The sequence below is a fragment of the Coregonus lavaretus genome (genome assembly GCF_964263955.1).
Source record: "Coregonus lavaretus genome assembly, contig: HAP1_SCAFFOLD_1228, whole genome shotgun sequence".
In the NCBI taxonomy this organism is placed as follows: Eukaryota; Metazoa; Chordata; class Actinopteri; order Salmoniformes; family Salmonidae; genus Coregonus; species Coregonus lavaretus.
Window position 1 is genome coordinate 54,601 of NW_028166059.1, and position 14,850 is coordinate 69,450.

Consider the following 14,850-nt stretch of genomic DNA (forward strand, 5'->3'; position numbering starts at 1 on the left):
ACAGGTTTTTCCTCCCCAAAGCAGACTAGGATAATTGAGGTTAAAATCACATAGCTGATCCTGAACCAGTCCATCTAAGGAAAGTGCAGCTGTGTCCATGTAAGTATACTGTAGTGTATACAGTATATAAGCACATACAAGTGTGTGTGCGGCCTGACAAACACTAGCTTAAGAGAGCGAGTCATGTGTAAGAAAGGGATGTGAGCCGTGTTCAATAGACCACACTGACCACAACTAGGCTCAACCACAGCAAGGAGAACATGATCTAACACACACACACAGCTATAACGTACGGGCCTTCTAATCCAGCCAACCTCAGTCAGAATATAAAGTGGAGCTAGCACTGCTGGAGCTAGGAACACAAGCATTTCGCTACACCCGCAATAACATCAGCTAAATATGTGTATGTGACCAATAAAATGTGATTTGATAATGAAGGTCTGACAGTAATCTAGTTTGAAGTTAAAACAGTTTTCCTAAATGTATATATACGGTGAGTCCACTCTCTGATGGTTAAATGAGTCACTCAGTCTATTAGTCCCTCCCACACACACGTCTCTGACCCACCTTTGAGCGTCACCCCTGCCTCGTAGTTCCCGCTGATGACCGAGTCCGTACTGGTTGTACTGCAGAGGTATGTGGCGCTGTCCGATGACCTCACTTCCTGAATCCTCAGCTCCACCGCGCTGTCCCCCAGCCGCACCATACTCAGGTCACCACTGGCCACCCGGTCGCTTAGCGACACGTCCGAGAAGTTTGGGTCAAAGGTGGAGATTACTTGGATAGATCCCGCCTCCCCCTGCTGTATGGTCCATTCAAATTCCTGCTCCCTGGGCCCCTCATAGTCAGTGACATCACAGCGTAGCGAGACAGGTTGGCCCTCCACCCGGCGCAGAGGGCCAGGGGACACAGACACCACCCTGGCATGGGATACACCTAGAGAGAACACACACGTTATCGACAGATACACACATATAAAATCTGCAGAATCCCCCACACGACAGCGTTCTTACCACATCAGACTTCCTTAGCTAACCTCTTGAAAGCCTCTCTGCTTAACAATATGCATACAGTTGAGATACTTGGATATTTTTAGCATAGGGCAGGCTAAATATACACTTAGATACTACCTTTGGTTTGATTTCTCTATGATTCCAAACCCACAGAGTGTGTGTGTGTGTTCATCAAATCGCCCACAGACACCTAAACCCTAACGCCGCTGCACTCAATGGGTGAATCAATCTAAAGTGGTTCCTCTCCTTGTCTCCTTTCCTTCAGTCCCACTGACATAGTAACAGGTGAAAGTAACCTTTTTAGACTGGAGTAGATGAAGGAAAGGAGTTGAGGAAAGGAAGCCACTACAGACTATTTAGATGCACCCGTACAGAGAGACAGTCTTGCTAGAGAAGGGAACAGGCTAGACCACTTACTCTAGCTAGAGAGAGAAAGCTCACAAAGTACAGGCTTGTTTGGATGGGCATAGGGGAACAGCAGCAAACATGCACGCACACACCAGGCTTGTCTGAACGAGTGTGCACGTGTCATGGCCAGCATGGAGCAACACATGCTCCCTCACCCACACACGCCACACACCACAAACACACCAAGGAACAGTATCAGGAAATATGATATAGAAGTCAGCTCATTTGGTAAGAACAAAGTGCTGATGCACCAGCAGCTTTCAAAAGAACAACCCCACAGCCCAGAAATAGTCCCCGTTACATCCCAGCTGGAACAACCAAAGAGCAAAGCCTTCTCTGAACATTTCCATAATGCTCCATTTCTAATGGTAACGTTGGCAGCATTCCAATATGATCCTACACCAGTGCCTTAGTTGGACGTTTGTTTGGGTCCTTAGTGATTTACATTTAACTTCAAAACGCCCTGTTGACATACAGTATAACTTAACCCTTTTTCCTGTCCTAACATTGTGGGACACTCAAGGAACTGGTAAATAGACGTTTGAAGGTGGTCCATTAAACACTGCTGGAACATTCTGGTTCTGTGGCTGTCATCCCTTTGATTTACCCTACGTCATAAGAGAAGGGATATTATACTGGTCGGACACCACTTAGGAGTGACTAATATTACCGCGCAACTATTAAGCCACTCTTATCCAAACAGTCTCTGAGTCGTAGGGCCACAGAGTAAACAGGCAATATGAGACAGCCCAGTTAAGGAGAGGAAGGTGGAGAGACTTAACTGGTCTGGTGGTCTAGTAGTAGAGGATGGATTTACAGCATCGGAACGTCCAAATGAATCATACAACATCAGAACGTCCAACTGAATCATACAGCATCGGAACGTCCATTGGAACAATCAGTCTTCCTGCTGTGTTCATTCTACAAAACGGAATCATGCAGGCTATCGGAAGCTCGCTCACACACAAACACACAATGGAAGAATGGGCAGTAGTACCCCATTAATAGACGCTAACTGCTTTAGCGCCAATTGACAATAGTATCTTCTGATCGGGGCAGTGTTGTTCAGAGCCCCAACACTTGCTCTAACATTAACACACATTGCTTGCGGTACGGTTTTGGAAACATAAGGAACGCATCTTTCATTGCAGTGAAAAAATGGTTAAATTACTACACACCTTTATAGGGTTAGTGTTCCCACGTGGGCATATTTCCATGTTACATCACTTGTTTACGGAAGACAGACAGAAGACATATGTGGCCACCTGTGCTAATTAGCCATCTAGCATGCTCCGAACACCTGTTTGGAATCTTAACTGGGGAGGAAGTGTAGTTCGTTAACTGGAGGCACACACAGCTTGTGGATCTGGGCAAAACTGCTAAAGTAAGTGCATTTCTTTTATTTGGAAGATTATTTGATGCCAATATGAAAGATAGGTTCTCTTATATACAGAAGGGTTTTGGAGAGCTAGGGCAGCAGTACGTCATCAACCCTGTTTAGGGAAGGTGCACGTATATCCCCCCGCGGGCCGTATGTTTGATATCCCTGGTTTAGGCTATAGGTCTAAAGGCGTCAGTTAGCTTCAGTTCAGCTGGCGCCTAGCCAAACTCAGTTAGGCAAACCGAATGAGAGTGCTCGCATACTCCCTTAAAAAGACCTTTGCTTGAAAAACTGAAAACAAAAGCGGCAAAAGTACTGTTTGTCCATTTTGAGACACTGTAGCCGGTATACACTTCCTCAAAATAGTCAAATCAATTTTATTTGTTACATACACGTGTTTAGCAGATGTTATTGCGGGTGTAGCGAAAGGATTGTGCTTCTAGCTCCGCCAGTGCAGTAAAATCTAGCAAGTAATACAGTGGCTTGCGAAAGTATTCACCCCACTTGGCATTTTTCCTATTTTGTTGCCTTACAACCTGGAATTAAAATGGATTTTTTGGGGGGTTTGTAAAATTTGATTTACACAACATGCCTACCACTTTGAAGATGCTAAATATATTTTCTTGTGAAACAAACAAGAAATATCACAAAACAGACAACTTGAGCGTGCATAACTATTCACCCCCCAAGTCAATACTTTGTAGAACCTCCTCTTGCAGCAATTACAGCTGCAAGTCTCTTGGGGATATGTCTCATAAGCTTGGCACATCTAGACACAGGGATTATTGCCCATTCTTCAAGGCAAAACTGCTTCAGCTCCTTCAAGTTGGAAGGGTTCCGCTGGTGTACAGCAATCTTTGAGTCATACCACAGATTCTCAATTGGATTGAGGTCTGGGCTTTGACTAGGCCATTCCAAGACGTTTCCCATTAAACCACTCGAGTGATGCTTTAGCAGTATGCTTAGGGTCATTGTCCTGCTGGAAGGTGAACCTCCGTCCCAGTCTCAAATCTATGGAAGACTGAAACAGGTTTCCCTCAAGAATTTCCCTGTATTTAGCGCCATCCATCATTCCTTCAATTCTGACCAGTTTCCCAGTCCCTGCTGATGAAAAACATCCCCACAGCATGATGCTGCAACCACCATGCTTCACTGTGGGGATGGTGTGCTCGGGGTGATGAGATGTTGGGTTTACGCCAGACATAGCGTTTCCTTGATGGCCAAAAAGCTCAATTTTTGTATCATCTGACTAGAGTACCTTCTTCCATATGTTTGGGGAGTCTCCCACATGCCTTTTGGCGAACACCAAACGTGTTTGCTTATTTTTTTTCTTTAAAAACAATGACTTTTTTCTGGCCACTCTTCCGTAAAGCCCAGCTCTGTGGAGTGTACGGCTTAAAGTGGTCCTATGGACAGATACTCCAATCTCTACTGCAGAGCTTTGCAGTTCCTTCAGGGTTATCTTTGGTCTCTTTGTTGCTTCTCTGATTAATGCCCTCCTTGCCTGGTCCGTGAGTTTTGGTGGGCAGCCCTCTCTTGGCAGGTTTGTGGTGGTGCCATATTTTTTCAATTTTTTAAATAATGGATTTAATGGTGCTCCGTGGGATGTTCAAAGTTTGCCATTTTTTTTATAACCCAACCCTGATCTGTACTTCTCTACAACTTTGTCCCTAACCTGTTCGGAGAGCTCCTTAGTCTTCATTGTGCCGCTTGCTTGGTGGTGCCCCTTGCTTAGTGGTGTTGCAGACTCTGGGGCCTTTCAGAACAGATATATATATATATATATACACACACACACACACACACACACACACACACACACTGAGATCATGTGACACTTAAATAAAGTCCACCTGTGTGCAATCTAACTAAATATGTGACTTCTGAAGGTAATTGGTTGCACCAGATCTTATTTAGGGGCTTCATAGCAAAGGGGGCGACTACATATGCATGCACCACTTTTCCATTATTTATTTTTTTTAACAAATTATTTTTTTCATTTCACCAATTTGGACTCTTGTGTATGTCCATTACATGAAATCCAAATAAAAATCCATTTAAATTACAGGTTGTAATGCAACAAAACAGGAAAAACGCCAAAAGGAATTAATACTTTTGCAAGGCACTGTATCTAACAATTTCACAACATATACCCAATACACACACATCTAAGTAAGGAATGGAATTTAAGAATATATACATATATGGACAAGCAATGACAGAGCAGCATGGACTAAGATACAGTAGAATATTATAGAATACAGTATATACATATGAGATGAGTAGTGCAAGATATGTAAACATTATTAAAGTGGCCAGTGATTTCAATAGGCAGCAGCAGCCTCCAATGTGCTAGTGATGGCTTTTTAACAGTCTGATGGCCTTGAGATAGAAGCTGTTTTTCATTCTCTCGGTCCCAGCTTTGATGCACCTGTACTGACCTCACCTTCTGGATGATAGCGGGGTGAACAGGCAGTGGCTCGGGTGGTTGATGTCCTTGATTATCTTTTTGGCCTTCCTGTGACATCGGGTGCTGTATGTGTCTTGGAGGGAAGGTAGTTTGCCCCCAATAATGCGTTCGACAGACCGCACCACCCTCTGGAGAGCCCTGCGGTTGCGGGTGGTGCAGTTTCCGTACCAGGCGGTGATACAGCCCGACAGGATGCTCTCAATTGTGCATCTGTAAAAGTTTGTGAGGGTTTTAGGTGCCAAGCAAATATCTTCAGCCTCCTGAGGTTGAAGAGGCTCTGTTGCGCCTTCACCACACTGTCTGCGTGGGTGGACCATTTCAGTTTTCAGTGATGTGTACGCCAAGGAACTTGAAGCGTTCCACCTTCTCCACTGCAGTCCCGTCAATGTGGATAGGGGGGTGCACCCTCTGCTGTTTCCTGAAGTCCATGATCATCTCCTTTGTTTTGTTGATGTTGAGTGAGAGGTTATTTTCCTGGCACCACACTCCCAGAGCCCTCACCTCCTCCCTGTAGGCGGTCTCGTCAGTGTTGGTAATCAAGCCTACTACTGTTGTGTCGTCCGCAAACTTGATGATTGAGTTGGAGGCGTGCTTGGCCACACAGTCATGGGATGGGTGAACAGGGAGTACAGGAGGGGGCTGAGCATGCACCCTTGTGGGGCCCCAGTGTTGAGGATCAGCGAAGTGGAGATGTTTCCTACCTTCACCACCTGGGGGCGGCCCGTCAGGAAGTCCAGGACCCAGTTGCACAGGGCAGGGTTCAGACCCAGGGCCTCGAGCTTAATGATGAGCTTGGAGGGTACTATGGTGTTGAATGCTGAGCTATAGTCAATGAACAGCATTCTTTCATAGGTATTCCTCTTGTCCAGATGGGATAGGGCAGTGTGCAGTGTGATGCCGATTGCATCGTCTGTTGGGGCAGTAAGCAAATTGAAGTGGGTCTAAGATAACGCAAGAACTGTCATAAATTCTGAAGTTTTTGCCGAGGAGATCTTAGTCGCGCAATTTTATACTGAACAAAAATATAAATGCAACAATCAATTATTTTACTGAGTTACAGTTCATATAAGGAAATCAGTCAATTAAAATAAATTAATTAGGCCCTAATCTATGGATTTCAAATTACTGGGAATACAGATATGAATCTGTTGGCGTGAATCAGAAAACCAGTCAGTATCTGATGTGACCACCATTTGCCTCATGCAGTGCGACATCTCCTTCACATAGGGTTGATTAGGCTGTTGATTGTGGCCTATGGAATGTTGACTCAATCCTCTTCAATGGCGGTGCAAAGTTGCTGGATATTGGCGGGAACTTTTAACATGCTGTCGTACACGTCGATCCAGAGCATCCCAAACATGCTCAATGGGTGACCTGTATGCAGGCCATGGAAGAACTGGGTCATTTCCAGCTTCCAGGAATTGCGTACAGATCCTTGCAACATGGGGCTGTGCATTATCATGCTGACAGATGAGGTGATGGCGGAGGATGACTGGCGCGACAATGGGCCTCAGGATCTCATCACAGTATCTCAGTGCTTTCAAATTGCCATCGATAAAACTTAATTGTATTCGTTGTCCGTAGCTTATGCCTGCCCATAACATAACCCCACCATGGGGCCCTCTTCACAACGTTGACATCAGCAAAAAGCTTGCCCACACGATGCCAAACACATAGTCTGAAGTGTGAGGCCGGTTGGACGTACTGCCAAATTCTCTTAAATCGACCTTGGAGGTGGCTTAAAGGCGCTGCATGGTCAATGCGCCATCTGCATTGGCCGTGCAGAATATACTGCGATACGGCCTCTGCAGAATTCAGGGCATTCATACTTCTTGGCCTTCGCCAAACAACGCAGAGCTGTTTTGAAGGAAGGTGTAAAGGAAGTCAGTTTGTGTTTATACAGGACCTCCTGACTTCACCTACCGTCAACCAATCATGTCAATGCGGAGTTATACAGAGCCCTCCGCATTGTTACAAAATTTGAGAGGCGTAATGCAGTACAGAGCGGAGCTCAATTTGGCCACATTTTCGGATCAAGCCAATTGCACGATCCCTCAAATTGAGACATCTGTGGCTTTGTGTTGTGACAAAACTGTGCATTTTAGAGTGGCCTTTTATTGTCCCTAGCACAAGGTGCATCTGTGTAATGATCATGCTGTTTAATCAGCTTCTTGATATGCCACATCTGTCAGGTGGATAGATTATCTTGGCAAAGGAGAAACACTCACTAACAGGGATGTAAACACATTTGTGCACCAAATTTGAATGAAATAGCATTTGGGATCTTTGTCTGGGATCTTTTATTTCAGCTCATGAAACATGGGACCATCACTTTACATTTTGCGTTTATATTTCTGTTCACTGTACAACTAATGTTTGGTGCAGTATTTCTCAATTAACATTGTTTGCATGAAAACGATTAATCTCTCGTTGAATGACAAAGACTTTACTGAAGAATCCCTAATGTTGACCAATCACCGACGAAGGGGTATAGACTTTGGCTAGCCTCAAGAAAAAATTTGCCCCCGAATAACCGAAAAAAACCTTACCAAAGTCCAAAACTAACAAAAGTTGCGCAGTGGTCTAAGGCACTGCATCGCAGTGCTAGCTGTGCCACTAGAGATCCTGGTTCGAAGCTCTGACATAGCCGGCCGTGACCGGGAGACCCATGCCGCGGCTCACAATTGGCCCAGCGTCGTCCACGGTAGGGAAGGGAATGGCCGGCAGGGATGTAGCCCAGTTAGAGCATGGCGTTTGGGTTCGATTCCCACGGGGGGCCAGTATGAAAAATATATATATATATTTATGCACTCACTAACTGTAAGTCGCTCTGGATAAGAGCGTCTGCTAAATGAGTAAAATGTAAATAATATATGCATTAACTCTTCCGAACAGTTTCGGCTGGGTAGCATGCGGACGCCTTTAAGGCCATAGGGAAGGGCGGGCACACACACCCCTGCTCCAGGAAGGCTGGAGACGTGTTAACTGGAGACATTTTATCATCTCACAGTACCACACAAATTTAAGCTCAGCCGCTGACACAAACACACTGGCACAGGGAAGCCCTGAGTGACGCCAAGTATACCTTGACAGATTGACAGAAACACACACCCCATCCTACACAATCTGACACACTGTTATGAAATAAAATGGGTCTGATCAACTAAACGAAAAGGATCTCCCTGCCTTGATCATTTAAATATGACAACCAAGATGACTGTAATAACAGAGAAGTCCCTCAGTGGTGGACAGTGCTCCATTTCAAGTTCAACTACATTAGTTCAATTTTGTCAACTGATCAAGGGGGATCTATGCGAATTGGACGGCTACTCATGGCGTGTTATGGAGCCTCCATCTAACTGGACAGTTGTCACAGCTTGTCATCTTAACTTTTAATTTAATTAATTTAATGACCTCTTATGACATCAATTATCTCGCTCGTACTACTTTGATTGAACGATTCAAAGTTTCGACCGGGATTTGAGGCTATCCCAAGGGCTGAAATGGAAAATTGCCACACCCCCTCACCTGTGACCAACCACGGTAACATACAGGTAACGAGGAAGTTGGGCGTGGGAAAATCTATTCACATATTAAAAAAGGTTCGTTTTGGAAAAACTCAGTCATTTGTGTAATTAATTGAAGAGACATAGCTATGATCAGTGAAAATCAGTTGATAACGTTGCCTTTAAATTAATTTGACTAATTGCCTTGTCAATGGAGAATCTTATCAGATTTTTTAAGTGAAAACGCTCCCGCGTGTGCATGTCAATCTAATATTTCCCACTAAACGACAGCACACGCGTTATTTTGACGACATTATCAGACCGTTTGACAACCCTTTTTCAAACATAACTTACCAATCGATAAAAACAGAAGTAGAAGAGATAGATTTTCCATCTTGCAAACCCGCGTCTTTCTGACTCCCAGTTCGTTCCTTTGTCATTCAAATCGGCCACCGGGTGAAATAAGTCCTCTCGGACCTACAGTTCAAAAACTCTACCACCAGCGACCTCTCCGAAATCCCCAAAATGCTCTGTCCACGAGAACCGACACTGGCGAGTAGACGTTTGGATATCCCTTAAATGGACGTGAGTGCAGTGAAACTCCGCTAGTAGCGACCGTGTACGCTCGCATGATTCATACTGAGTGTCGTTAATCAGTGTTTGGTTTGGGAACGGGAGTGGGAGGTATTACGTCGCCGTGTCCGGAAGTAAGTTTTTGGAGGAGGGGAGTAGCGGCGGGATTTTCACAGGTAGCTCTGTCCCAAATCTCATGTGGCCTTACTAGTGGCTATTTAGAGCTGAATAATAGGCCTACAGAATATCATCATCATCATCGAAACAGTATGTGTAACATTAGCCTATTGAAATGTTGCTATCAGATCATTTCACGTCTACAAGGGGCCACTAAGAGGTGTGTAATTTCAAGTTTTAAAGGAGAATTTCACAAAAAAATACTATATTTTCATTAGTCCACTGTTGATACATTCCCAAAATGTCTGGCATGTCAGCAGTCAAATTGTCAAGCTATTATACAACAGGTGGGTCTAATCCTGAATGCTGATTGGTTAAAACCGCATTCCAGCTAATGTCTATTCCACAAGTTACCACCAGCTAAATTATGACATTAAAATGTCTGTTTACTCTGTTCCATCTGACTGGGCAATCCACTGTCTCATCAGCACAGCCAGGCAATTTATGAACTTGATCTCCGCTATAAAAAGCATCTACACATGATCTCACATTTCTTTTAGACTAACATTTAGTTTTCAACAGGGGATATTTGTATAAACCTTGCTATCTGTCTCTCCGACCTTTGCAACATTGTTTCAATATTGAAATTCGATCACCAGCTGTCTCATAGTAATAAAAGTGTCGGAATGAGACAGACAGGCAGGCAGCTTTTTTCAGCCAGTCGAAATCATGAATCAGCATAATTTTTATGGATATATGCAAAGAAATATCAATAGAAAACAGGTCAAACGAAACAAAGTGCAGCTAGTTTGCAGTCTTTCCAGCTTCAGTTTGAAGTTATTGTGTTAGCTGTGTTGTTGGCTAGCTCCTCTGAACAACAGTGTCCTGACGAGAGCACATTTTCTATGTTAGGTGTAATCGCGCATCATTAGACATTTACATTTAGGTCATTTAGCAGACGCTCTTATCCAGAGCGACTTACAAATTGGTGCATTCAACCTATGATAGCCAGTGGGACAACCACCCTATATATATATATATATATATATATATATATATATATATATATATATATATATATATATTTTTTTTATGGGGGGGTATGGTGGGGGGGGGGGGGGGGGGGGTAGAAGGATTACTTTTATACTATTCCAGGTATTCCTTAAAGAGGTAGGGTTTCAAGTGTCTCCCGAAGGTGGTCAGTGACTCCGCTGTCCTGGCGATGTGGGGGAGCTTGTTCCACCATTGGGGTGCCAGAGCAGCGAATAGTTTTGACTGGGCTGAGCGGGAACTGTGCATCCGTAGAGGTAGGGGGGCTAGCAGGCCAGAGGTGGATGAACGTAGTGCCCTCGTTTGGGTGTAGGGTCTGATCAGAGCCTGAAGGTAAGGAGGTGCCGTTCCCCTCACAGCTCCGTAGGCAAGCACCATGGTTTTGTAGTAGATGCGAGCTTCAACTGGAAGCCAGTGGAGTGTGCGGAGGAGCGGGGTGACATGAGAGAACTTGGGAAGGTTCAACACCAGACGGGCTGCAGCATTCTGGATAAGTTGTAGGGGTTTAATGGCACAGGCAGGGAGCCCAGCCAACAGCGAGTTGCAGTAATCCAGACGGGAGATGACAAATGCCTGGATTAGGACCTTTGCCGCTTTCTGTGTAAGGTAGGGTCGTACTCTGCGAATGTTGTAGAGCATGAACCTGCAGGATTGGGTCACCGCTTTGATGTTGGCGGAGAACGACAGGGTGTTGTCCAGGGTCACGCCAAATTTCTTTGCACTCTGGGAGGACAACATAATGGAGTTGTCAACCGTGATGGCGAGATCATGGAGCGTGCAGTTCTTCCCCGGGAGGAAGAGCAGCTCCGTCTTGCCGAGGTTCAGCTTGAGGTGGTGATCCGACATCCACACTGATATGTCTGCCAGACATGCAGAGATGCGAGTCGCCACCTGGTTATCAGAAGGGGAAAGGAGAAAATTAATTGTGTGTCGTCTGCGTAGCAATGATAGGAGAGACCATGTGAGGATATGACAGAGCCAAGTGACTTGGTGTATAGAGAGAATAGGAGAGGGCCTAGAACTGAGCCCTGGGGGACACCAGTGGTGAGAGCACGTGGTGCAGAGACAGATTCTCGCCATGCCACCTGGTAGGAGTGACCTGTCAGGTAGGACGCAAACCAAGAGTGAACAGCGCCGGAAATGCCCAACTCTGAGAGGGTGGAGAGGAGGATCTGATGGTTCACAGTATCAAAGGCAGCAGATAGGTCTAGAAGGATAAGAGCAGAGGAGAGAGAGTTAGCTTTAGCTGTGCGGAGAGCCTCCGTGACACAGAGAAGAGCAGTCTCAGTTGAATTACAAGTCTTGAAACCTGACTGGTTTGGATCAAGAAGGTCATTCTGAGAGAGATAGCAGGAGAGTTGGCTAGAGACGGCACGCTCAAGAGTTTTGGAGAGAAAAGAAAGAAGGGATACTGGTCTGTAGTTGTTGACATCGGAGGGATCGAGTGTAGGTTTTTTGAGGAGGGGTGCAACTCTCGCTCTCTTGAAGACGGAAGGGACATAGCCAGCGGTCAAGGATGAGTTGATGAGCGAGGTGAGGTAAGGGAGAAGGTCTCCGGAAATGGTCTGGAGAAGAGAGGAGGGGATAGGGTCAAGCGGGCAGGTTGTTGGGTGGCCGGCCGTCACAAGTCGCAAGATTTCATCTGGAGAGAGAGGGTGAAAGAAGTCAAAGCATAGGGTAGGGCAGTGTGAGCAGGACCAGCGGTGTCATTTGACTTAATAAATGAGGATCGGATGTCATCAACCTTCTTTTCAAAATGGTTGACAAAGTCATCCACAGAGAGGGAGGAGGGAGGGGGAGGAGGAGGAGGATTCAGCATGGAGGAGAAGGTGACAAAGAGCTTCCTAGGGTTAGAGGCAGAGGCTTGAAATTTAGAGTGGTAGAAAGTGGCTTTAGCAGCAGAAACAGATGAAGAAAATGTAGAGAGGAGGGAGTGAAAAGATGACAGGTCCACAGGGAGTCTAGTTTTCCTCCATTTCCGCTCGGCTGCCCTGAGCCCTGTTCTGTGAGCTCGCAATGAGTCGTCAAGCCACGGAGCAGGAGGGGAGGACCGAGCCGGCCGGGAGGATAGGGGACATAGAGAGTCAAAAGATGCAGAAAGGGAGAGGAGGGTTGAGGAGGCAGAATCTGGAGATCGGAGGGAGAAGGATTTAGCAGAGGGAAGAGATGATAGGATGGAAGAGGAGAGAGTAGCGGGAGAGAGAGAGCAAAGGTTGCGACAGCACATTACCATCTGAGTAGGGGCAGAGTGAGTAGTGTTGGAGGAGAGCGAGAGAGAAAAGGATACAAAGTAGTGGTCGGAGACATGGAGGGGAGTTGCAGTGAGATTAGTAGAAGAACAGCATCTAATAAAGATGAGGTCAAGCTTATTGCCTGCCTTGTAAGTAGGGGTGGACGGTGAGAGGGTGAGGTCAAAAGAGGAAAGGAGGGGAAAGAAGGAGGCAGAGAGAAATGAGTCAAAGGCAGACGTAGGGAGGTTAAAGTCACCCAGAACTGTGAGGGGTGAGCCATCCTCAGGAAAGGAACTTATTAAGGCGTCAAGCTCATTGATTAACTCTCCAAGGGAACCTAGAGGGCAATAAATGATAAGGATGTTAAGCTTGAATGGGCTAGTGACTGTGACAGCATGGAATTCAAATGAGGAGATAGACAGATGGGTCAGGGGGAAAAGAGAGAATGTCCATTTGGGAGAGATGAGGATTCCTGTGCCACTGCCACGCTGACCAGATGCTCTCTGGGTATGCGAGAACACATGATCAGACGAGGAAAGAGCAGTAGGAGTAGCAGTGATTTCTGTGGTAATCCATGTTTCCATCAGCGCCAAGAAGTTGAGGGACTGGAGGGTAGCATAGGCTGAGATTAACTCTGCCTTGTTGGCCGCAGATTGGCAGTTCCAGAGGCTGCCGGAGACCTCGAACTCCACATGGATCGTGCGCGCAGGGACCACCAGATTAGAGTGGCAGCAGCCACACGGTGTGAAGCGTTTGTATGGCCTGTGCAGAGAGGAGAGAACAGGGATAGACAGACACATAGTTGACAGGCTACAGAAAAGGCTACAATAATGCAAAGGAGATCGGAATTAAATTATCTAAACATCTGGGAAACGAGAGAGCGGGGCCTCCCTCACTTACGTTTCACTGAAACACTCAAATATAACTCTCCCAACGTCCACTTTAGAAATTATAATTGTTGTAAACTACAGCGGTTCAATGTTTTTTAGGAATAGACTAACTTAGTTTATTCAGCTAGATAACTTGGTACAGCTCATTGTTATGGATGTATCCAAATAAATGTCACTAGAAACACTATTAAACAAATACAAATGCAGCTAGGTTGTTGTTATTCTGGCTGCACTGTTTGACGTGACTTTAAGTTAACCGTAGTTAGCTAGCTAGCAAGCAAGGGATAAGAACGTTGCCAGCCAGTATGGCAATAGAATATTTAGAACGAACGACTGGGTCACATCCATAGATCCAGAACAAAAAGACTGAACGACTAGGTAGCGTCTCTGGCAAACGAACCGATAGAATGAACGACCACCCGTTTTGGGTAGCAACCCTAGATTTGTGTCGGAACTATATCTTGTGGAAGGATGAAATAGTATGAACAAATTCATCAAAATAAAGTTTTTAATGAAAATATGTAAATCATTATTTGAATATGTTGTATAAAAGTGATAATGCCCTCGAAGCTGGTGCACCCGTGCCAATATATCCTCCAAACACCGGCTTCTCCGGCATTATCACTTAATTTGACTTTTAAGAAGAGAAGTGTATCCAGCACATCATCATGATGATGCAAAACTTGAAAACATTTTGGGACTGTATCAACAGTGGACTAATGAAAAAAATACCAAAATATAGTTTTTGAGTGAAATTCACCTTTAATGTCATATGCACAAGTACAGTGAAATGCCTTTCTTGCAAGCTCTTAACCCATAAATGCAGTAATCAATATCAATTTAGTATTAAAAATAACATAAGGTAGACCAAAAACGTGAAATAAAAATAAGAACACGAGAAGTAAGTAAGCTACACCATACAGTACCAGTCAAATGTTTGGACACACCTACTCATTCAAGGGTTTTTCTTTTTTTAATATTTGAGATTCTTCAAATAGCCACCCTTTGCCTTGATGACAGCTTTGCACACTCTTGGCATTCTCTCAGCCAGCTTCACCTGGAATGCTTTTCCAACAGTCTTGAAGGAGTTCCCACATATGCTTAGCACTTGTTGGCTGCTTTTCCTTCACTCTGCCGTCCAACTCATCCCAAACCATCTCAATTGGGTTGAGGTCGGGGGATTGGGGAGGCCAGGTCATCTGCTGCAGCAC

General features: G+C 45.2%; 1 protein-coding gene across 1 annotated transcript in view; it reads right to left on the bottom strand.

Annotated features, from left to right (window-relative positions):
* The window catches only part of LOC311115158 (prostaglandin F2 receptor negative regulator-like), a gene marked incomplete at its 5' end in the record, with an annotated part of 39,417 nt that extends 30,008 nt beyond the window's left edge, over positions 1-9,409 (bottom strand). Inside the window, 3 exons of the mRNA XM_084190363.1 lie at positions 568-936; positions 9,133-9,209; positions 9,402-9,409. Of these exons, the coding sequence (XP_084046489.1) occupies positions 568-936; positions 9,133-9,209; positions 9,402-9,409 (454 nt within the window). The remainder of the gene's footprint in view (positions 1-567; positions 937-9,132; positions 9,210-9,401) is intronic.
* Positions 9,410-14,850: the final 5,441 nt, after the last annotated feature.